Consider the following 25895-nt stretch of genomic DNA (forward strand, 5'->3'; position numbering starts at 1 on the left):
ATGCAAAGACTAAAAATAAAATGCTTTTAAAAATATAAAATATATGTAATATATAAAAGTTCAGATCCACCCCCCTTTTGCCCCATTCAAAATAAAACAATAAAAAATCAAATATACACATATTTAGTATCGTCGCGTTCAAAATCGCCTGATCTATCATTATGAAAAAATAATTAACCCGATTGCTAAATGGCGTAAGGAGAAAAAAATTCAAAACGTCAAAATTGTTTTTTTGGTCGCCGCTACATTGCAAATAAAATGCAATAACGGGCGATCGAAAGATCTTATCTACACCAAAATGGTATCAATAAATACGTCAGTTCGGTGCGCAAAAATAAGCCCTTACCCAGCCCAAGATCACGAAAAATGGAGACGCTACAGGTCTCAAAAAATGGCACCTTTTTTTAACAATATTTTGGATTTTTTCTTTTCGCCACTTAAATAAAAAAGAATCTAGACATGTTTTGTGTCTATGAACTTGTATTAACCTGGAGAATCATAATGGCAGGTTAGTTTTTACATTTATTGATCATGGTAAAAAAAAAAAAAAAACTGTGGAATTGCACTTTTTTTTTGCAATTTCACCGCACTTTGAATTTTTTCTCGTTGTGCCAGTACATGATATGTTAAAAACCAATGGTGGTGTTCAAAAATACAACTTGTCCTGCAAAAATAAGCCCTCAAATGGCCTTTTTGACCGAAAAAAAAAAAGTTATAGCTCTGGGAAGAAGGGGAGCAAAAAACGAAAATACAAAAACTGAAATACCTCTGGTCGTTAAGGGGTTAATAATAAAGATCTTCATTTAAAAATTGCATTTTTTGTTTACTTGTGTTATCTTTGTCTAATATTTTAAATACTTTTGATCTGAAACATTTTAGTGTAACAAATATGCAAAATAGGAAGTCAGGAAGGGGGCAAACACTTTTTCACAAAACTGTATATACAGTGGGTAATATAAGTATTTGATACACTGCTGATTTTGCAAGTTTTCCCACCTACGAAGAATGGAGCGATCTGTAAATTTTATCATAGGTACACTTCAACTGTGAGATACAGGATCAAAAAAAAAAAATATCCAAAAAATCCCATTGTATGATTTTTACATATTTCATACAATAAAATGCAAATTAATTAAGTATTTGATACAGTAGAAAAACAGAACTTAATATTCGGTACAGAAACCTTTGTTTGCAATTAGAGGTCAGAGATTTCCTGTAGTTCTTGACTAAGTTTCGCACACGCTGCAGCAGGGATTTTAGCCCACTCCTCCATGCAGATCTTCTACATTTAGGTTTCGGGGCTGACAGTTGGCAACACTGAGTTTCTTCTCCCTCCAGAGATTTTCTATTGGGTTCAGGTGTGGAGACTGGCTAGGCCACTTCATGACCTGGAAATGCTTCTTACGGAGCCACTACTTAGTTGCCCTGGCTGTGTGTTTCGGGTCATTATCATGCTGGAAGACCCAGCCATGACCCATCTTCAATGCTCTTACAGAGGGAAGAAGGTTGTTGGCCTAAATCTTACTATTCATGACCCCATCCATCCTCCCTTCAATATGGTGCAGTTGTCCTGTCCCCTTTGCAGGAAAGCATTCCCAAAGTATGATATTTTCCCCACCATGCTTCACGGTTGGGATGGTGTTCAAGTGAATTTGATTCCAAAAAGTTCTGTTTTTGGTCTCCTCTAACCACATGACCTTCTCCCATGCATCCTGTGGATCATCCAGATTGTCATTGGCAAACTTCAAACGTGCCTGGACATATGCTGACATGAGCAGGGGGACCTTGCATGCCCTGTAAGATTTTAATCCATGACGGCGTAGTGTGTTATGAACAGTAATGTTTGAGACTGTGGTTCCAGCTACCTTCAGATCATTGACTAGGGCATCCAGTGTAGTTCTAGGATGATTCCTGATCTTTCTAAGAAACATCCTTATCCCACGAGGTGATATCTTGCATGGAGCCCCAGACCGATGAAGATTGACAGTCATCTTGTGTTTCTTCCATTTTCTAATAATTGTGCCAATAGTTGTTGCCTTCTCACCAAGCTGCTTGCTTATTGTCCTGTAGTCAATCCCAGCCTTGTGCAGGTCTACAATTTTGTCCCTAGTGTCCTTAGACAGCTCTTTGGCCTTGGCCATAATGGAGAAGTTGGAGTGAGATTGAGTTTGTGGACAGGTGTCTATTATACAGGTAACGAGTTCATACAAGTACAATTATTACCGATAGTAAGTGCAGAGTAGTAGGGTTTCTTAAACTGAAACTAACATGTCTCTGAAAGCCGGAATTCTTGCTGGTTGATAGATGATCAAATATCTCATGCAGTAAAATGAAATTTAAAGGGAATGCTGCCACCGTCTTTCATGGCTTATATACTCCTCACTACGCCTCCACTTCTTCCCTCTGTAAATCTCTTCACTGGCTCCCATTCCCTCAGTGTATCCAGTTCAAATTACTAATATTGACATACAAGGCCATCTATAACCTGTCTCCACCATATATCTCTGAACTAATCTCCCGATATCTTCCCTCACGTAATCTCCGGTCCTTCCAAGACCTCCTTCTCTCCTCCACACTTATTCGCTTCTCACCCAACCGCCTCCAAGACTTCTCCCGAATATCCCCCTTCCTCTGGAATTCTTTGCCCCAACACGTCCGACTATCTACCACATTTGGATCTTTCAGACAGAACCTGAAAACCCCCCTCTTAAGGAAAGCTTACTGCCTGGAACGGCCCCACTGCCTCCTCACACTACCGGAGCTGCTGCAACCCCCCAACCTACTGTCTCCTTCCCCACCATCCTGTAGAATGTAAGCCTGCAAGGGCAGGGTCCTCTCCCCTCTATATCAGTCTGTGATTGTTAGTTTGTTTACTGTAAGGCTGCGTTTTCACGATCAGGTATTTTTCACGTTTTCGCAGCGGTTTTTACCGCGAAAATGCAAAAAAACAGCATCCCATGCAATCCTATGGGATTCCGCAGTGCTAATGCTGCAGATTTTCCCGCGACGGAATCACATTGCGGAAAAATGCGCAGCATGCTCATTAATTTGCGTAATCGCGGCGATTCCGCCCACATAGGAATGCATTGTTCTGCTTACTTTCCGCATGTGGTTGTGCCCACCATGCGAACAGTAAGCAGAACATTTGCGGATGGTACCCACGGTCCAGAGGAGAGGAGACTGTCCTCCGGGCTGTGGGTACCATATCCCTGTAAAAAATAGAATTAAAATAAAAAAATCGGGTTATATTCACCTTCCGACGTCCTGCGCAGCGTCCCCAGGCTTCAGCGATACACGCGGCAGCTCCCGTTCCCAGTAATGCATTGCGATGACCTTTGCTGACGTCGCGTCTTGCGACGCTGTAGTGGTCTCGCATCACTGGGAACAGGAGCTGCCAGAGCATCGCGGAGGCCTGGGGACACTGCGCGGGACGTCGGAAGGTGAATATAACCCGATTTTTAATTTTTTTATTATTTTTAACATTAGATCTTTTTACTACTGAGGCTGCATAGGCAGCCTCAGTAGTAAAAAATTGGTCACATTAATCAAACACTATGTTTGACGAGTGTGACCAACCTGTCAATCAGTTCTCCAAGCGATGCTACAGATCGCTTGGAAAACGCTAGCATTCTGCAAGCTAATTACGCTTGCAAATCGCTAGTTTTCCCTCGGGAAAATCGCGGGAATTTAAAATGCGATTTTTTCCCGCGGAATGGAATTCTCGCGGTAACTTCCGCGGGAATTCCGCTACGTGTGAACCCAGCCTAAGTGATATCTGTACACTGTGTTCCAAATTATTATGCAAATGATATTTTTCTCTGATTTTCCTAAATAGTCGGTACAAATGACAGTCAGTCTAATAAAAGTCATCACCGGTTAGAGTATACATCAAATTTTATTGAAGAAACCTCCCAATAATAACAGTATAATCTCCAAAATGAATAAAAACTCAAATTGCACTGTTCCAAATTATTAGTCACAGTAGAATTTCTAAACATTTGATATGTTTTAAAGAACTGAAAATGCTCATTTGTGGAATTTGCAGCATTAGGAGGTCACATTCACTGAGCAAAAAGGATATTTTGGAGTTAAATAGCTTAACAGGCCAAGTGACATGTTAACATAGGGACCCTTCTTTGATATCACCTTCACAATTCTTGCATCCATTGAAATTGTGAGTTTTTGGAGAGTTTCTGTTTGTATTTCTTTGCATGAAGTCAAAATAGCCTCCCAGAGCTGCTGTTTTGATGTGAACTGCCTCCCACCCTTATAGATCTTTTGCTTGATGATGCTCCAGAGGTTCTCTATAGGGTTGAGGTCAGGGGAAGATGGTGGCCCCACCATGAGTTTATCTCCTTTTATGCCCATAGCAGCCAATGATCAGAGGTATTCTTTGCAGCATGAGATGGTGCATTGTCATGCATGAAGATGATTTTGCTCCTGAAGGCACATTTCTGCTTTTTATACCATGGAAGACAGCTGTCAGTCAGAAACTCTATATACTTTGCAGAGGTCATTTTCACACCTTCAGGAACCTTAAAGGGCCCTACCAGCTGTTTCCCCATGATTCCGGCCCAAAACATGACTCCTCCACCTCCTTGCTGACGTCGCAGCCTTGTTGGGACATAGTGGCCATCCACCAACCATCCACTACTCCATCCATCTGGACTATCCAGGGTTGCTCGACACTCATCAGTAAACAAGACTGTTTGAAAATTAGTCTTCATGTATGTCTGGGCCCACTGCAACCATTTCTGCTTGTGAACACTGTTTAGGGGTGGCCGAATAGTAGATTTATGCACCACAACAAGCCTTTGAAGGATCCTACACCTTGAGGTTCGAGGGACTCCAGAGGCACCAGCAGCTTTAAATATCTGTTTGCTGGTTTGTAATGGCTTTTTAGCAGCCACTCTCTTAATCCAATGAACTTGCCTGGCAGAAACCTTCCTCATTCTGCCTTTATCAGCACAAACATGTCTGTGCTCAGAATCAACCACAAATCTCGTAACAGTACAATGATCACGTTTAAGTGTTTGATGCTTTTCAGCAGCAGAGAGATCCTTTTTATTTCCTAAATTCCTTGAAACCTGTGCCCTGCTTAATAATGTGGAACATCATTCTTAAGTAGCTTTCCTTTAATTGAGCTCACCTGGTAAACTAATTATCACAGGCATTTGAGATTAATTTCAGTGATCCAAAGAGCCCTGATACACAATCCCATCTATGAGTATATTTGATAAACAAAAAATTACATCTTTATGACACTTAAATCCAATTTGCATAATAATTTGGAACACAGTGTAATTTGTATGTAACGCCTCCTCATGTACAGCACCATGGAATCAATGGTGCTATATAAATAATCATAAATAATAAAAATATATACAGCATTCTATAATGCTGTACATAAGCCCCCAATCCGACCTGTAAGAGAAAAAAAATAACTTTTATTATACTCACCTGTGGGGCGGTCTAGTCCGATGGGTGTCGCAAGTCTTGGTCCAGCGCCTCCTAACTTCTTACAATCGTCGTCCTCCTGCTTGCTTCATTTGGATGACTCATTCCTGCATCAGCCACACAGTCTCCTTCTGCTTGCTTCATTTGGATGACTCGTTCCTGCGTCAGCCACACAGTCTCCTCGGCGTCACGCTCTTGCGCAGGCGTACTTCTCTGCCCTGACTAGGGCAGAGCAAAGTACTGCAGTGCGCATTCACCAGGCCTCTTTGACCTTTCCCAGCGCCTGCGCACTGCAGGACTTTGCTCTGTCCTCAACAGGTCAGAGAAGTATGCCTGCGCAATGCCAAGGAGATTGTGTGGATAACGCAGGGGCGCGTCATCCATATGAAGCAAGCAGGAGGACAGCGATCATAGGATGGGAGGCGCTAGACCAAGACCAGCAACACCCCTCGGTCCCTGAGTATAATAAGTTATTTTCTTCTTTTACAGGTTAGGTTAGGGGCAGATATTCAGCATTATACTGTAGAATGCCGTATATCAGCCCTGAAAGGCGGTGACCGTAACTCGTATCGGCCTAACCTGGTGGCAGGTTCCCTTTAATTATTTTTAGATTCTGTTTCACACAGTTGAAATGTAGGTACGATAGAAATTTCAGACCTCTCCATTTTTTGTTGGTGGGAAAACAAATCGGCAGTGTATCAAATAATTATTTTCCCCATTGTATGTGTATGATTTTATATATTTTTCTCCATCCTGGCATATATGTCCCTTATTCTGGCCACCATCCTGAGATATATAGATATACAGTCATATGTTAAAGTTTAGGCACCCCTATTAATGTTAACCTTTTTACTTTATAACAATTTTGTTTTTTGCAACAGCTATTTCAGTTTCATATATCTAATAACTGATGGATTCAGTTATATTTCTGGATTCAAATGAGGTTTATTGTACTAACAGAAAATGTGCAATCTGCATTTAAACAAAATTTGACCGGTGCAAAAGTATGGGCACCCTTATCATTTTCTTGATTTGAACACTCCTAACTACTTTCTGCTGACTTCCTGAAGCACTAAATTGGTTTTGTAACCTCATTGAGCTTTGAACTTCATAGCCAGGTGTATCAAATCATGAGAAAAGGTATTTAAGGTGGCCACTTGCAAGTAGTTCTCCTATTTGATTCTCCTATGAAGAGTGGCATCATGGGCTCCTCAAAACAACTCTCAAATGATCTGAAAACAAAGATTATTCAACATAGCTTTTCAGGGGAAGGATACAAAAAGTTGTCTCAGAGATTCAACCTGTCAGTTTCCACTGTGAGGAACATAGTAAGGAAATGGAAGAACACAGGTACAGTTCTTGTTAAGCCCAGAAGTGGCAGGCCAAGAAAAATATCAGAAAGGCAGAGAAGAAGAATGGTGAGAACAGTCAAGGACAATCCAAAGACCACCTCCCTTTGGTGGCACCATCTTGCTGCAGATGGTGTCACTGTGCATCGGTCAACAATACAGCGCACTTTGCACAAGGAGAAGCTATATGGGAGAGTGATGCGAAAGGAGCAGTTTCTGCAAGCACGCCACAAACAGAGCCGCCTGAGGTATGCAAAAGCACATTTGGACAAGCCAGTTACATTTTGGAAGAAGGTCCTGTGGACTGATGAAACAAAGATTGAGTTGTTTGGTCATACAAAAAGGCGTTATGCATGGAGGCTAAAAAACACAGCATTCCAAGAAAAACACTTGCTACCCACAGTAAAATTTGATGGAGGTTCCATCATGCTTTGGGGCTGTGTGGCCAATGCCGGCACCGGGAATCTTGTTAAAGTTGAGGGTCGCATGGATTCAACTCAGTATCAGCAGATTCTTGACAATAATGTGCAAGAATCAGTGACGAAGTTGAAGTTACGCAGGGGATGGATATTTCAGCAAGACAATGATCCAAAACACCGCTCCAAATCTACTCAGGCATTCATGCAGAGGAACAATTACAATGTTCTGGAATGGCCATCCCAGTCCCCAGACCTGAATATCATTGAACATCTGTGGGATGATTTGAGGCGGGCTGTCCATGCTCGGCGACCATCAAACTTAACTGAACTGGAATTGTTTTGTAAACAAGAATGGTCACAAATACCTTTATCCAGGATCCAGGAACTCATTAATAGCTACAGGAAGTGACTAGAGGCTGTTATTTTTGCAAAGGAGGATCTACGAAATATTAATGTCACTTTTATGTTGAGGTTCCCATACTTTTGCACCGGTCAAATTTTGTTAAAATGCAGATTGCACATTTTCTGTTAGTACAATAAACCTCATTTGAATCCAGAAATATAACTGAGTCCATCAATTATTAGATACAGTCATATGTAAAAGTTTGGGCACCCCTATTAATGTTAACCTTTTTTCTTTATAACAATTTTGGTTTTTGCAACAGCTATTTCAGTTTCATATATCTAATAACTGATGGACTCAGTTATATTTCTGGATTCAAATGAGGTTTATTGTACTAACAGAAAAGGTGCAATCTGCATTTAAACAAAATTTGACCGGTGCAAAAGTATGGGCACCTCAACATAAAAGTGACATTAATATTTCGTAGATCCTCCTTTTGCAAAAATAACAGCCTCTAGTCGCTTCCTGTAGCTATTAATGAGTTCCTTGATCCTGGATGAAGGTATTTGTGACCATTCCTGTTTACAAAACAGTTCCTGTTCAGTTAAGTTTGATGGTCGCCGAGCATGGACAGCCCGCTTCAAATCATCCCACAGATGTTCAATGATATTCAGGTCTGGGGACTGGGATGGCCATTCCAGAACATTGTAATTGTTCCGCTGCATGAATGCCGGAGAAGATTTAGAGCGGCGTTTTGGATCATTGTCTTGCTGAAATATCCATCCCCTGCGTAACTTCAACTTCGTCACTGGTTCTTGCACATTATTGTCAAGAATCTGCTAATACTGAGTTGAATCCATGCGACCCTCAACTTTAGCAAGATTCCCGGTGCCGGCATTGGCCACACAGCCCCAAAGCATGATGGAACCTCCACCAAATTTTACTGTGGGTAGCAAGTGTTTTTCTTGGAATGCTGTGTTTTTTAGCCTCCATGCATAACGCCTTTTTGTATGACTAAACAACTCAATCTTTGTTTCATCAGTCCACAGGACCTTCTTCCAGAATGTAACTGGCTTGTCCAAATGTGCTTTTGCATACCTCAGGCGACTCGGTTTGTGGCGTGCTTCCAGAAACGGCTTCTTTCGCATCACTCTCCCATACAGCTTCTTCTTGTGCAAAGTGCGCTGTATTGTTGACCGATGCACAGTGACACCATCTGCAGCAAGATGATGCTGCATGTCTTTGGAGGTGGTCTGTGGATTGTCCTTGACTGTTCTCACCATTCTTCTTCTCTGCCTTTCTGATATTTTTCTTGGCCTGCCACTTCTGGGCTTAACAAGAACTGTACCTGTTTTCTTCCATTTCCTTACTATGTTCCTCACAGTGGAAACTGACAGGTTAAATCTCTGAGACAACTTTTTGTATCCTTCCCCTGAAAAGCTATGTTGAATAATCTTTGTTTTTAGATCATTTGAGAGTTGTTTCGAGGAGCCCATGATGCCACTCTTCATAGGAGAATCAAATAGGAGAACTACTTGCAAGTGGCCACCTTAAATACCTTTTCTCATGATTTGATACACCTGGCTATGAAGTTCAAAGCTCAGTGAGGTTACAAAACCAATTTAGTGCTTTAGAAAGTCAGTAAAAAATAGTTAAGAGTGTTCAAATCAAGAAAATAAGGGTGCCCATACTTTTGCACCGGTCAAATTTTGTTTTAATGCAGATTGCACATTTTCTGTTAGTACAATAAACCTCATTTGAATCCAGAAATATAACCGAGTCTATCAGTTATTAGATATATGAAACTGAAATAGCTGTTGCAAAAAACAAAATTGTTATAAAGAAAAAAGGTTAACATTAATAGGGGTGCCCAAACTTTTACATATGACTGTATATGAAACTGAAATAGCTGTTTCAAAAACCAAAATTGTTATAAAGAAAAAAGGTTAACATTAATAGGGGTGCCCAAACTTTAACATATGACTGTATACATGTATGCTCTCCATACTGGTGCACGTGTCCTGGGCCCCATCCTGGTATATGTCCCACGTTCTGCCTCTGTTTTTTAAAGCGAATCTGTCACCAGCAAAAAATGCTATTACCTTACAGATATGGGGTTCATCTGCAAGTTAGTAGCATTACTAACCTGCTCGGCGCCTGCACGTAGCCTAACGCTCCAGGAAGAAAATTAACGTAATCCTCCCCGGCAGAATTCGGTTTCAGTCACTGGAGAAGTGCGGGTTTAGCCACCACTTTTGAGTATACAGACTGAGAGCTGGCCCCAATGCAATGATAGTGTCAGGGGTGCGGTTACAGCGGCCACTCTGTATACTCAAAAGTCGTGGCTAAACCCGCGCCTCCCCCATAAATGAAATCAAATGCTGCCAAAGGGGAATGAAGTTAATTTTCTCCCCCTCAGCTACCTGCAGGCACCTGGCAAGTTAGAAACACTATTAATCTGTAGATAAAGCCCATATCTGCATGTTAATAACATTTTTTCTGGTGACAAGTTCCCTTTAATGCATAGAAAAAAAACCCAATACAATTCTACATCCCTTCCCTCTGCTACCCCGCCGCACGGCGTCTTCTTCTGGAGCCGACAATTGACTTTGGCGTGCAAGCGACGGGAGTACTTGTTGCCACTGCCATGTGCCCCCAGTCACAGGCACACCGACGTCAGCTGCTGGCCTCTTATTTGATGCCAGTGTGTATTGCTGCACACAGACCCAAAAAATGCAGCATACAGAGAAATACCATACCAGAAAATCATGTCATATCACGCACAGGACAGTTCATTCTGAAAGGACAGTTACACTTTCTCAAGTTTATTATTGTTAGTTTTGTTTTTCTCCTAGTGATAACTTCTTAGCATACATTCTTGTACCTACTTTTGCGCGTTTTATTTGTAACGTCTTGTCTTGGTCTTTCTTAGCCGGACATCAGCAGTTATTCCGATAGTGTCCTTCCATTGCTGTTGGAATATTTGTCACGTGTGGACCCGTGTCATACAGCTCACCTCACTAAGGCTTACTATGCTCTTGAAAACTTTGTAGAGAACCTTGGTAAGAGCTAAGACAGTCACTTTTATGTGTATGAGTGAATGTGATGCATAGCCTCAATAAGAATTTCAGGAAACTGTTAGGCAGGAAATATTGTAACCCATTGTCGATCTGTGACGTTCATTTTTGTCACAGTTTGCATGTGGGGTTTATGGTTCAGTCTCAGCCTGCTCTATACAGAGCAAATGCTGCCTGTGTTGCACACTTGGCATCTGACAGCATGCGGAGGTTGTGAAGATTGCTGCTGTTTGATCATTTAGATTCCACTGTTCATCACTGACGGCAACATTTAGATAGAGCAGTCTCCGGTGAATGCATGCATTAGCTCCTATTAACCTTCTGTGTGCAATGCTATTATACTTAATGGCTCTAGGTCTTTTCCTGTTATAGTGTGAAGCAGATCTGGACAAAGTGCAGGCGACATGCGGCCTTTTGTGTTTTCCTGTGCATAACGGGACAGCCAAAGGGTTGGCAAAAGTTGCCCTCCACCCAGCCTCTAAATTTCACCGTTATTTGCATCCTTGGGGTGCAGATGTCTTTGAATACAATGATGGCGAAGAGAGTTGTCTTCCACCATTGAGCCTATGCGTCTGAGTTTGCAGCAAATGTAATGACGTACCTATTTGAAGCCAGCTGGTGTGCAGCCTCAGTGGGGCGGGGGGGCTGCAGTAGTACATTACAATGCATTGGGGTGTGTGGAGACATCATACTGCATGGGGGGGGGGCTTTGTGAGGATATCATATGTATGATATGGGGGCTTAGAACATCATACTGCCTGACGGTCTGTGTAAGGACATTATAGTTCATGGGGGTGTTGTGTGCAGACATCATGCTGCATGCATATGTCTTTGTGTGGACATAATGTGTGGACAGATTTGAGGGCTGCAAGGGGACATATTGCGTAGAGGACTTTGTGGGACATTATACTGCATAGGGGGCTTTATTGGGATATAATTTATGGGCAGTTCTGCAGGGACATACTGTGTAGAGGGCATCATACTGTGGGCCTTTTTGGGGACTTCATACTGTATGGAGGACTTTGTGAAAACTTTATATTTTGTGGAGAACTTTGTGGGGACTTCATACTGTGTGTGGGGCTTTATGGGGAATTCATACTGTGTGGGGGGCTTTGTGAGGGTATACTGTTTGAAAGGCTTTGTGGGTGCATCGTGCAGTGTGGGAACATCATGCTCTGTGGAGGTAAAACATACTATTTCAGGGGTTGTGTTGGGACATCATACTGTTTGAGAGGACATTATACTGTCATCCTCCGTGGGGACCATCATTTTTGATCAAGGTATCAGGGTGAATAAAGGGTGAATAAAGAGCAATGTAATTTATACACTTTGTAAAAAGCAGTAAATTATATGGTGTTGATTAGCTGCCACAAGTAACAATTCATGTTGGGCATCGTTCACACTTTTGTGTTTAAACATGTACATGAAAAAATGGTCAATGTTTTGTATCAGTGTGTCATCAGTGCACAGTCCGTTTGTCCGTTTTTACCATCAGCGTGTCATCGGTGCATGGTGCTTGTGTCCGTTTTTACCATCAGTGTGTCATCAGTGCATGATCTGTGTGTCCGTTGTTACCATCAATGTGTCATCAGTGTATGGTCCGTGTGTCTGTTTTTACCATCAGTGTGTCATCATTGCAAGGTCCGTGTGTCTGTTATTTTTTTTAGTGCTTAAGTATGGGGTTGTTTAGTAGTGAACCCCTTTATGTGCTGATTAAAACTGACATATTGGGATTGGTAACAGTTCCACTTTAAAGGGAATCTGTCATGAATTTTTTTGCCTAGCAGCTGCCGGCACCGCCATCAGGGGCTTATCTACAGCATTACTCACGGAAGAGGAGCTAGAGCAGAATGGCGGCGTGGCAACCCCTCATCAAGATCATGTCGAGTGGTGTGGCGTTCCTTACATCACAAATCTTATTCCAGTCCCAGAGTGGACTAAGATTTGTGCTGCTTAATTGATAAAAAAGTGTCCTCCAGCATGCTCCCTCATAAAAACTGGTGTAAAAAAAACACCAGTCTTGATAGAACAGGATTTTTGCTTACTCACCGTAAAATCTGTATCTTGGATCCTTCAATGGGGACTCAGGAAATCATGGGTGTATGCTGCTGCCACTAGGAGGCTGACACTATGCACAAAAATTAGCTCCTCCCCAGCAGAGTACACCCCACCAACTGGCACCAAGTTAATCAGTTGGTGAGAAAGCAGTAGGAGAAGTAAAATGTAAAGGAACAATATGAGAGAAATCACAATACCAAACTATAGCAATAGAAGGAATCAACACAGTTGTCAAACATAGAAGGGTACTGTGTCTCCCAATGAGGCTCCGAGAAACAGATTTTACTGTGAGTAAACAACAATCTTGTTTTCTGTATCTCTTCATTGGGGGACATCCCAAAGCAATCCCTGGGAAGGGAAACCTCACAAACTCCATTCAGGTCAGAGACCTAGCCACTGCCACTTGCAAGATTCTCCTACCTAGGCTGACATCTGCAGAGGCATAGTTATAAATAGTTTATCATTTAGTAAAATATGAAAAATAATTTTAAAAAGTTTGGTATTTACACTTTTAAACACTAGGGGGAGCAGCTAATGAAATTTGACACAAAAACCTAGTGTACAACTAGCTCACATTACTGCACTGCAGTGTTATGGGCTGAATCTGCTCAAGTGTGTGATGTCACTCCTCTCCTCCCCTTCTTGGGTGTTTGCTAAGGGATAAGAGAGGATGACATTTAGGAACACAGTGCGGAGCCTTTTTGTTTGTGACGAGTTATACTGACAAGTAGACGGTATACCGACTGTTAGTTGGTGCTTCTCTCTGTATCATGCTCATATGCTGACGCTCGCACTCACGCTGACGCTCGCACTCACGCTGACGCTCGCACTCACGCTCACGCTCGCACTCACGCTCACGCTCACCCCCACATGCTGACGCTCACCCCCACACGCTGACGCCCACACCCTCATTACTAATCCGATAAGTAAACACAAACCTACGCACACATTGTCACCAGCCTATGTAGAAGCGTTACCAGAACAAACGTACATAGTCTGTAACCAGAACAAAGTGGAAAAAAGTCCAGCTTCACAAAAAGTCCAATTTATTGTATAAAATATAGTCCAGAAACAGTAAAATTTACATGAGTAACAAATAGGCTACGCGTTTCGAACAAAAACCTTGTTCTTTTTCAGAGCTCTGTTATGACTACTACGTGATGACTGCACTTGGCCCGTGCTTCCCACAACACATGCCGACATGTGAGCTGGCTATCTTTTGCCTTTTATACATAGGCTGTAACCAGACAGCAACTGTTAATTTTAAATAAAAAAACGATAAAAAAAAATGTGCGGGTGCCTGCGTAATTTTAATTTCCAGCAGAGGTAAAGCCAACGGCTGAGAGCAGATGTTTATAGCCTGGGAAGGGGTATAGAATCATAGAATCTTAGAGTTGGAAGGGACCTCCTGGGCCATCTGGTCCAACCCCCTGCTCAAAGCAGGATTCGCTAAATTATCCCAGACAGATGTCTGTCCAGCCTCTGTTTGAAGACTTCTATTGAAGGAGAACTCGCCGCCTCTCGTGGCAGTCTGTTCCACTCATTGCTCACTCTAACTGTCAAAAAGTTTTTTTCTAATATCTAATCTGTGTCTCCTCCCATTCAGTTTCATCCCATTGCTTCTAGTCTTTCCTTGTGCAAATTAGAATAAAGATGATCCTTCTACAATGTGTCAGCCCTTGAGATATTTGTAGACAGCTATTAAGTCTCCTCTCAGTCTTCTCTTCTGCAGACTAAACATTCCCAAATCCTGCAACCTTTCCTCATAAGACAGGGTTTGCAGACTGGTCACCATTCTGGTCTCTCTTTTCTGAACTTGCTCCAGTTTGTTGATGTCTTTTTTAAAATGTGGCGCTCAAAACTGGACACAGTATTCCAGATGAGGTCTAACCAAAGAGGAGTAGAGGGCAATAATGACTTCACGTGATCTAGACTGTATGCTTCTGTTAATACATCCTAGAATTGCATTTGCCTTTTTTGCTGCTGCATCACACTGTTGACTCATATTCAGTCTGTGATCTATTAGTATACCCAAGTCTTTTTCACATGTGCTGTTGCTTAGCTCTATTCCTCCCATTCTGTATATACTTTTTTCCAGGTAATACCCCTGGAGTTTCCCAGGCTATTAATAGCAGCTCACAGCTGTGCACTTAGCCTTTACTGACTATTAAAAGCAGCAATGGCTATGCAGACAGCTGCGGGCTGATATTAATAGCCTATGAAAGGGCCATCGATATTGGCCCCCCAGGCTAAAATCATCAGCTCTCTCCCCCCAGAAAAGGCACATCTCTAAGATGCGCCAATTCTGGCACTTAACCTCACTTTTCCCACTTGCCCTGTAGTAGTGGGCAAGTGGGGTAATATTTGTGGGGTTGATGTTATTATCCGGTGACATCAAGCCCACGACTTAGTAATGGAGAGGCATCTATAAGACACCTATCCATTACTAATCCTGTAGTTAAGGAAGAAGTTAAGAAGATAATCCATAATGTCCCACGACGATCCTGATTACTTTGAGAGAAGTCACATCAGTACTCTGAAATAGAGAGAATCCATCCTATGGAACAGGGCGGTCCTTGAAAGGTAAAGGCTAATAACCCTGACTAGGTCCAATCAGAGAACGCTCCAGAGGTTGAATCGAAGAAGGACAGAATGAGGGAAGAACCATGTCCTCATTGAGATGAAAAGCAGAGACTACCTTGGGAATATATGAGGGAACAGGACGCAAAGCCATCTAATTCTGATGCCGAATAATGAAGGGGAATTGACGACAAAGCTCTGCTAGCTCTGAAACCCGCCTGATGGAAGCAATGGCTACAAGAAAATCCACTTTCCAAGATGTACAGAGAGGCTTCTCTGAGCGGTTCAAAGGGGGAAACTCCTGAGAGCTTCTGGAACCAGGCTGACATCCTAGGGGTCCACTGGTGGTCAATACAGAGGTGCTGCATGAACCTAAAGAAAGGTCTGGACCTGAGAGCGTGAAGCTAGATTATTTTGGAGCAAAATAGGTAACGCTGAGACTTGACCCTTCAACGAGCTGATTGCAAACCCTGCATCTAATCCTGCTTTGAAGGAAGGCCAGAATAGAAGGAAGAGGCAAGGCTATTGGCTAGGTTTGATTACTCACACCAATGGAAGAAGACTTTCCAAATCCGGTAGTAGATAGTAGATGCAGGCTTCCGAGCTTGGATTATCGTCTGAATCACTCTGCCCCAGAACTCGGATGCTCTTAGAACCGCGGTTTCAACAGGCACGGTGTCAAATCGAGCGACCGAGATTTCTGATGGTAGATGGGAACCTGAGAAAGCAGATCTGGTCTGTCCAGGAGTTTCCAGGAAGCATCTGTGAGCAGATTGATGACTTCTGCATACCAGGCCCTTCTGGGCCAATCTGGTGCTATCCGGATGACCGACACCCCCTCTGCTTTTGATTTTCTTTAACAACCTGGTAAGAAGGTGAAGCAATGTAAACAGGTAAGAAAGCATGTCGACGCCCACCTCGAGAGGATCAAAGGACCTGTAGATGTACTGCAGGACCTTTCTGTTCTTCCTGGATGCCATGAGATCTACGTCCAGAGAGCCCCACCGAAGAAAAATCTGATAAAAGATGTCTTGATGAAGAAAACATTTTCCTGCCACAAGACCCTGGCGTTTGAGAAGGTCTTCGGCCCAATTGTCTACACCAGGTATGTGCACAGTCAATATTGTCAGAAACTTGATCTCTGCCCAGAGAAGAATCTCGGAGACCTCGGCCATGGCCTGAGGACTCAGTTCCTCCCTGGTGTTTGACATATGCGACCGCTGGAGGAAAGATCGACCCCGACGAATGAGGGGGAAGTATAGCCATCAGTTTAGGGACACACTGATTCAGGATGAAATCAGGACTGGATGATCCAGGGAGAGAACAGACCTGTTCCACTGGGACAGGCTGGTCTGTTGAAGTGGCCTGGTGCAAAACTGTATGAAGAAGCTGAAGAGAGTGAAAAACATGGATATCTGCTCTTCTCTCCTCAGGGAGGAAGACCCTTGCCTGAAGAGTGTCGAAGAGCATGCCAAGGAAAATCAATCGCTGAGTAGGAACTAGAAAGAATTTTGACTTATTAACTGTCCAGCTGACACGAGACAGGGTATTGAGAGTGATGGACAGCCTTGTGATGTGCTAGAGAGACGGATGGAGCCTTGACGAGAATATCGTCAAGATAAGGCAGGACCACTAGACCCCGGGTCCGAAGAATGGTCATCAACTCAGCCTTCATATTGTAAATACACTGGGTGAGGTTACCAGGCCCACCAATTGAATGTGGTCCTGCCTTACAGCAAAGCGCAGGAATCTGCTGGCTCGGAATAATCGGGACATGGAGATAGTCATCTCCACTGAACACAGGAACTCTTGAAATTCCATAGAAGCTATGACTGAGTGAAGGGATTCCTTTCTGAAATGAGGAAGATTGACTCTTTTGTTCATTAATTTGAGGTCTAAGATGGGTTGATATAGAAACCTGTAAAATGTTCCTGAGGTGTAATGGGAGCAATGACTCCTGTTTTTGGAAGTGAGGGGATGGCTGTGAAGAAACTCTGCACCAGAGAATCATCCTTTGGGGACGGGACTCGAAAAAAATGGTCTAGGGGGCAAGAAATGAACTCTATTTTTTATCTTGATGATACCACTTCTCTGACCCATGTGTCCTTGATGGAGGTGAGCTAGGCGTCCCTGAAGAACAGTTGACTGTCCACCTTTAGATACTCCCTGGGTGGAAGAGAAGCGTCATGCGGAGGAGAATCTGCTAGGCTAGGGACGAAAATTTACGCTTGGGAGGGTGCCGAGATTTAGCCTGAGGAAGAAAAGCACTCTTTTTCCACCAGTGGCTTCCATTATGATCTGGTCTTTGCCTGGTTCCATGTCGTAATCCCTGGAAGGCCAGACTGGTCAGAGACTTTTTGGAGGACAAGGCCTCCTGCCATGCTTTTTTCGCCATGTGGTTCTGCGGATGGCCACTATATTACTGGGTGCTTGAGCCGCACAAGAGGCGAGGGGTCCAGGCAGGCAACCACTATATATTTTCCCTCTTAAGTTGACTAACTTGCCAGGTACAGCTCCCGCAAGGATCCCTTGACGGAGTTGTTTAGTCCATGCAGATATAGACTTCGACATCCACTTGTTGTCAAAGGCAGGGCATAAAGAGGAACCTGTTGCTTCAAAGGCCAACTTGGCAAACATATCCATTAGTCTTTCATTGGCATCCTTAAGGCCATGTGCACACGTAGTGCAAGGTTCTGCGGATTATTCCGCGCAGATTTGGAATAACCCGCCAGTAAATCCTCTGCGGTTTGACACATGGACAATAGAGCAGGTGTAAAACCTCTGCGGATTCCGCACAAAATTAACATGCTGCGGTTTTGAAACCGCAGCAAATCCGCGTGGAAAAATCCGCAGCATGTGCACTGTGTTTTTTAATTTCCATTGAATGCAATGGTACTGTACAATCAAGCAAAATCTGCTGCTGTTCCGCAGGGCCAAAAACGTTGCAGATCCGCAGCAGAATCCGCAACGTGTGCGCACACCCATAGGGTTAGGGGTGTGTTGGGGTTAGGGTTGAAGTTAGAATTGGGGGGGGGGTTCCACTGTTTGGGCACATCAGGGTTTCTCCAAACGCAACATGGCGTCTGATCTCAATTCCAGCCAATTCTGCGTTCAAAAGTCAAACGGTGCTCCTTCCCTTCCAAACTCTGCCATGCACCCAAACAGTGGTTTATCCCCACATGTGGGGTATCAGCCTACTCAGGACAAATTGCACAACAAATTTTGGGGTCCAATTTCTCCTGTTACCCTTGGGAAAATTTAAAATTGCGGGTAAAAATATCATTTTTGTGGAAAAAAATGATTTTTTATTTTTATGGCTCTACGTTATAAACTTCTGTGAAGCACTTAGGGGTTCAAAGTGCTCACCAAACATCTAAATGTTCCTTGGTGTGTGTAGTTTCCAAAATGGGGTCACTTGTAGGAGTTTCCACAGTTTAGGCACATCAGGGGCTCTCCAAAGGCAACATGACACCAGCAGACCATTCCATCAAGTCTGCATTCCAAAACATCACTACTTCCCTTCCGAGCCCTGACGTGTGCCCATACAGTAGTTTTCTCCCACATATGGGGTATCAGCGTACTCAGGATAAATTGGACAACAACTTTTGGGGTCCAGTTTCTCCTCTTACCCTTGGGAAAATAAAAAAATTGGGGACTAAAAGATCATGTTTGTAGAAAAAAAATGTTTTTTTTTATTTTCACGCCCAGGCGTTATAAACTTCTGTGAAGCCCTTGGGGGTTCAAAGTTCTCACCACACATCTAGATAAGTTCCTTGGGGGATCTAGTTTCCAAAATGGGGTCATTTGTGGGGGGTTTCCACTGTTTTGGCACATCAGGGTCTTTCCAAACACAACACGGCGTCCGATCTCAATTCCAGCCAAAAAAGTCAAATGGCGCTGCTTCCCTTCCGAGCTCAGCGATGCGCCCAGATAGTGGTTTAGCCCCACATATGGGTATCAGCATTCTCAGGACAAATGCACAATAACTTTTGGCGTCCTGTTACCCTTGGGAAAATAAAAATTGGAGGTGAAAAGATCATTTTTGTGGAAAAAATATGATATTGTACGGCACATATCTAGATAAGTTCCTTGGGGGATCTAGTTTCCAAAATGGGGTCACTTGTGGAGGGTTTCCACTGTTTAGGCACATCAGGGGCTCCCCTAGCATGACATGAAAAATTCCTGTGAAGCACCTGAAGGGTTAATACATTTCTTGAATGTGGTTTTGAGCACATTGAGGTGTGCAGTTTTTAGAATGGTGTCACTTTTGGGTATTTTCTGTCATATAGACCCCTCAAAGTGACTTCAAATGTGATGTGGTCCCTAAAAATAAAATGGTGGTGTAAAAATGAGATATCTCTGATCAGCTTTTAACCCTTATATAACTTCCTAACAAAAAAAAATTTGGGATCCCAAATTGTGCTGATGTAAAGTAGACATGTGGGAAATGTTATTTATTAAGTTTTTTGTGTGCCATATCTGTGATTTAAGGGCATAAAAATTCAAAGTTGGAAAACTGCGAAATTTTCACCCAATTTCCGTTTTTTTCACAAATAAACGCAAGTAATATGAATGAAATGTTACCAGTAACATGAAGTACAACATGTCACGAGAAAACAATCACCGGGATCCATGGAAGCGTTCTAGAGTTATTACCAGTCATCTGCTGCGGTTACGTAGGGCCAAAAACGCTGCAGGTCCGCAGCAGAATCCGCAACGTGTGCACATGGCCTAAGCAATGCCTCGTCCTTAAGGGGAAAAGGACTGTGTTGGTGGATAGTTTGGAAACCGGAGTCTACTGCCGGAGAGACAGTCAAAATTTCTGTAAGGTCTGGGGCAAATGGTTACAAAATACCAAGCCGCTTCCCTCTCTGGAAGAGTCTGATCAGGTTTTCCCTTTTCCTTGAGAGGACTCCCTCAAATTCCTTATCTGGAGGCAAAAACTGTGGGAGATCATCTTGTTAGTCTGAAAGACACTCCCTGATTGGAGGGCTCTGATGGGGAATTCGTAACAATAAGGGTCTGGTTGTCCGCTACAATAAAACTCCACCATTTCTCATGTTATAGGCCTGGTCAGAATTCAAGTCTGACTCAGCCGTTGAGTCCGAGTCCGACTCCGGTACTGCTGGCGCATCTGGAGAGAATGACTGGGAAGAGGGACCAGGGGGCGAGAAGATGAACTTGAGCGACTCTTATGCCCAGCCTTCTTACACTGCCATTGCTAATATCCATAGAAGGATGCGAGGAAGGGTTATAAAATCCGCCGGTATGGACAGGGTTCATTCTGTCCAGCACGGAAACCAGGGTCTGAGACACCTTGGTTGGATTATCAATGGATTGAAAAAGACAACACACCCATTCCGGGACAGGGTGGCACTCTCAGTGGGAATAGCAGATGACTCCTGGGTAGTAAGGACAAAGAGATTGCTATTGCTGCAATCCTGACAGATGGTAGAAGATTGACCCGAAGGGAGTCTGCATTTAAAGGAAGAACTAACAAAATGTTTGACAAGTAGTAGAGGCAAGAGGCAAGAATGCTCTCCTTAAAGATGTGTGCACACGCTGCGGATTCTGCTGCGGTTCCCCAGCGGTTTTGGTCCTGCGTATCCGCAGCAGAAACCATAATATCCTATGGGAAATGGAAACCGCAGTGCAGATGGTGCGGATTTTTCCACGCAGATTTGCTGCGGTTTCTAATCCGCCGAAAGAATTGACATGCCAATTCTTTCTGCGGATTCTGCTGCGGTTTACCATCTCCTCCACTGTAGAGGTGATAAACCCAAATGAAGTAGAATGTCCAGCTCAACAGCGTAGAGAGAAGCAAAGCTTCATTCACCACGGACACATTCCAAAGAGAGGATAAAACAGTGTGGAGGAAAGACCAGTTCCACCCTCTTCACCAATGTGACGTAGCTACACAGGCACAGCTCTCCGGCGCCCCCTTTGTCTCTCAGGTCAGTAAGGGAACTGCACCTAGAGCAAATGGCCATCGGGGAGGATGTCCTGTTACCCGCTGGGTATTCTAAGATTCGTAATCAGAGTAAAAGCATCAGCCCAAGATTAATTTTATGGTTTAATTGCCTTAAGGGCGCACTAGATAAGTACAGAAATATACAGTACGCTATACAATGGAATTACAGTGGATTTGCAGTCAGAGTAAAATATAACAATATGGGTACCAGACTTAGGGTGGTTTCACATTAGCGCTTTTTAAGCGCACGCATGGCCGGGGGTAGCTCCGTCCCTGAGCCGGCTCTCTGCCCGGCGTGCCCGCCCCTTGCTTGTAGCGCCGCCTCCTAGCGGACAGCGGCGCCTGCGATCGGCGCACCCTATCTTTAGCATAGGGTGCGCAGATCGTGCGCAGGCCGTGCGCTAGTTGCGCTTTGACCTGCGCTGCGCACTCTTGACGGTGCGCCGTGCGCGCCAAAATCGAACTTTTCGGATTTTGGCGTGCACGGCGCACCGTCAAAAGTGCTCAGCGCAGGTCAAAGCGCAACTAGCGCACGGCCTGCGCACGTTCTGCGCACCCTATGCTAAAGATAGGGTGCGCCGATCGCAGGCGCCGCTGTCCGCTAGGAGGCGGCGCTACAAGCAAGGGGCGGGCACGCCGGGCAGAGAGCCGGCTCGGGGGCGGAGCTACCCCCGGCCGTGCGTGCTAATGTGAAACCACCCTTAGAGATATTAACCCCTTCACCCCCAAGGGTGGTTTGCACGTTCATGACCGGGCCAATTTTTACAATTCTGACCACTGTACCTTTATGAGGTCATAACTCTGGAACGCTTCCATGGATCCCGGTGATTCTGACATTGTTTTCTCGTGACATATTGTACTTCATGTTAGTGGTAAAATTTCATTCAAATAACTTGCGTTTATTTGTGAGAAAAACGGAAATTTGGCGAAAATTTCGCAATTTTCCAACTTTGAATTTTTATGCCCTTAAATCACAGAGATACGGCACACAAAAAACTTGATATCTAACATTTCCCACATGTTTACTTTACATCAGCACAATTTTGGAACCAAAATTTTTTTCCGTTAGGAAGTTATAAGGGTTAAAAGTTGACCAGCGATTTCTCATTTTTACAACACCATTTTATTTTTAGGACCACATCACATTTGAAGCCACTTTGAGGGGTCTATATGATAGAAAATACCCAAAAGTGACACCATTCTAAAAACTGCACCCCTTAAAGTGCTCAAAACCACATTCAAGAAGTTTATTAACCCGTTAGGTGCGTCACAGGAATTTTTTTGAATATTTAAAAAAAAAAAATGAACATCTAACTTTTTTTCATAAAAAAAATACTTCAGGTTCAATTTTTTTTATTTTACCAAGGGTAACAGGAGAAATTGGACTGCAAAAGTTATTGTGCAATTTGTCCTGAGTACGCAGATACCTGATATGTGGGGGGGAACGACTGTTTCGGTGCATGGCAGAACTCAGAATGGAAGGAGCGCCGTTTGACTTTTTCAATGCAAAATTGGCTGGAATTCAGATTGGACGCCATGTCACGTTTGGAGAGTCCCTGATGTACCTAAACAGTGGAAACCCCCTACAAGTGACCCCATTTAGGAAACTAGACCCCCCAAGGAACTTATCTAGATATGTGGTGAGAACTTTGAGCCCACAAGGGCTTTACAGAAGTTTATAACGTACAGCGGTACAATTAAAAAATCATATTTTTTCCACAAAAAATGATCTTTTCACCCCAATTTTTATTTTCCCAAGGGTAACAGGACCCTAAAAGTTATTGTGCAATTTGTCCTGAGTACGCTGATACCCCACATGTGGGGGTAAACCACTATTTGGGCGCATGGCAGAACTCTGAAGGGAAGCAGCGCCATTTGACGTTTTTGGCTGGAATTGAGATCGGACACCATGTCGCGTTTGGAAAACCCCTGATGTACCAAAACAGTGGAAATCCCCCACAAATGACACCATTTTGGAAACTAGACCCCCTAAGGAACTTATCTAGATGTGTGGTGAGCACTTTGACCCCCCCCAGTGCTTCACAGAATTTTATAATGCCCGGGCGTGAAAATAAATAATTCGTATTTTTTCCACAAACATGATCTTTTAGTCACCATTTTTTATTTTCCCAAGGGTGCCAGGAGAAATTGGACCCCAAAAGTTGTTGTCCAATTTGTCCTGAGTATGCTGATACCCCATATGTGGGAGAAAACTACTGTATGGGCACACGTCGGGGCTCGGAAGGGAAGTAGTGACGTTTTGGAATGCAGACTTTGATGGAATGGTCTGCGGGTGTCATGTTGCCTTTGGAGAGCCCCTAATGTACCTAAACAGTGGAAACCCCCCATAAATGTCCACATTTTGAAAACTAGACCCACTAAGGAACTTATCTAGATGTGTGGTGAGCACTTTGAACCCCCAAGGGCTTCACTGAAGTTTATAATGCCAGGGCATGAAAATAAAAAAATCGTATTTTTTCCAGAAACATCAATTAGTCCCCAATTTTTTCATTTTCCCAAGGGTAACAGGAGAAATTGGACCCCCAAAAGTTGTTGTCCAATTTGGCCTGAGTACGCTGACACCCCATATGTGGGAGAAAACTACTGTATGGACACACGTCGGGGCTCGGAAGGGAAGCAGTGACGTTTTGGAATGCAGACTTTGATGGAATGGTCTGCGGGTGTCATGTGCGTTTGGAGAGCCCCTGATGTACCTAAACTATTGAAACTCCCCACAAGTGACCCCATTTTGGACACTAGACCCCCCACGGAACTTATCTAGATGTGTGGTGAGCACTTTGAACCCCCAAGTGCTTCACAGAAGTTTATAACACTCGGACGTGAAAATAAAAAAATCATTTTTTTCCACAAAAATGATATTTTTGCCCCCAACTTTTTATTTTCCTAAGGGTAACAGGAGAAATTGGACCCCAAAAATTGTTTTGCAATTTGTCCTGAGTAGGCTGATACCCTACATGTGGGGGTAAAACACTGTTTGGGCGCATGGCAGAGCTTGGAAGGGAAGGAGCACCATTTGACTTTTTCAACTCAGAATTGGCTGGAATTGAGATCAGACGCCATGTTGCATTTGGAGAGCCCCTGATGTGCCCAAACAGTGGAAACCCCCAATTATAACTCCAACCCTAACCCCAACACACCCCTAACCCTAATCTGAGCCCTAGCCCTAGCCCTAACTCTAGCCCTAACTCTAGCCCTAACTCTAGCCCTAACTCTAGCCCTAACTCTAGCCCTAACTCTAGCCCTAACTCTAGCCCTAACTCTAGCCCTAACTCTAGCCCTAACTCTAGCCCTAACTCTAGCCCTAACTCTAGCCCTAACTCTAGCCCTAACTCTAGCCCTAACTCTAGCCCTAACTCTAGCCCTAACTCTAGCCCTAACTCTAGCCCTAACTCTAGCCCTAACTCTAGCCCTAACTCTAGCCCTAACTCTAGCCCTAACTCTAGCCCTAACTCTAGCCCTAACTCTAGCCCTAACTCTAGCCCTAACTCTAGCCCTAACTCTAGCCCTAACTCTAGCCCTAACTCTAGCCCTAACTCTAGCCCTAACTCTAGCCCTAACTCTAGCCCTAACTCTAGCCCTAACTCTAGCCCTAACTCTAGCCCTAACTCTAGCCCTAACTCTAGCCCTAACTCTAGCCCTAACTCTAGCCCTAACTCTAGCCCTAACTCTAGCCCTAACTCTAGCCCTAACTCTAGCCCTAACTCTAGCCCTAACTCTAGCCCTAACTCTAGCCCTAACTCTAGCCCTAACTCTAGCCCTAACTCTAGCCCTAACTCTAGCCCTAACTCTAGCCCTAACTCTAGCCCTAACTCTAGCCCTAACTCTAGCCCTAACTCTAGCCCTAACTCTAGCCCTAACTCTAGCCCTAACTCTAGCCCTAACTCTAGCCCTAACTCTAGCCCTAACTCTAGCCCTAACTCTAGCCCTAACTCTAGCCCTAACTCTAGCCCTAACTCTAGCCCTAACTCTAGCCCTAACTCTAGCCCTAACTCTAGCCCTAACTCTAGCCCTAACTCTAGCCCTAACTCTAGCCCTAACTCTAGCCCTAACTCTAGCCCTAACTCTAGCCCTAACTCTAGCCCTAACTCTAGCCCTAACTCTAGCCCTAACTCTAGCCCTAACTCTAGCCCTAACTCTAGCCCTAACTCTAGCCCTAACTCTAGCCCTAACTCTAGCCCTAACTCTAGCCCTAACTCTAGCCCTAACTCTAGCCCTAACTCTAGCCCTAACTCTAGCCCTAACTCTAGCCCTAACTCTAGCCCTAACTCTAGCCCTAACTCTAGCCCTAACTCTAGCCCTAACTCTAGCCCTAACTCTAGCCCTAACTCTAGCCCTAACTCTAGCCCTAACTCTAGCCCTAACTCTAGCCCTAACTCTAGCCCTAACTCTAGCCCTAACTCTAGCCCTAACTCTAGCCCTAACTCTAGCCCTAACTCTAGCCCTAACTCTAGCCCTAACTCTAGCCCTAACTCTAGCCCTAACTCTAGCCCTAACTCTAGCCCTAACTCTAGCCCTAACTCTAGCCCTAACTCTAGCCCTAACTCTAGCCCTAACTCTAGCCCTAACTCTAGCCCTAACTCTAGCCCTAACTCTAGCCCTAACTCTAGCCCTAACTCTAGC

General features: G+C 43.9%; 1 protein-coding gene and 1 long non-coding RNA gene across 4 annotated transcripts in view; one reads left to right on the forward strand and one right to left on the reverse strand.

Annotated features, from left to right (window-relative positions):
• The window catches only part of IPO4 (importin 4), a 420928-nt gene that overhangs the window by 155632 nt on the left and 239401 nt on the right, over nucleotides 1–25895 (forward strand). For all 3 annotated transcript variants that reach the window (XM_073575360.1, XM_073575361.1, XM_073575362.1), the window contains one exon: nucleotides 10501–10630. In XM_073575360.1, the coding sequence (XP_073431461.1) occupies nucleotides 10501–10630 (130 nt within the window). The remainder of the gene's footprint in view (nucleotides 1–10500; nucleotides 10631–25895) is intronic.
• Nucleotides 1–25895, reverse strand: part of LOC141089083 (uncharacterized) — a 249028-nt gene that overhangs the window by 77595 nt on the left and 145538 nt on the right. The window lies entirely within an intron of this gene.

Source organism: Dendrobates tinctorius, unplaced genomic scaffold, assembly GCF_039654945.1.
Source record: "Dendrobates tinctorius isolate UK_male_01 unplaced genomic scaffold, ASM3965494v1 ptg000044l, whole genome shotgun sequence".
Taxonomy (NCBI): Eukaryota; Metazoa; Chordata; class Amphibia; order Anura; family Dendrobatidae; genus Dendrobates; species Dendrobates tinctorius.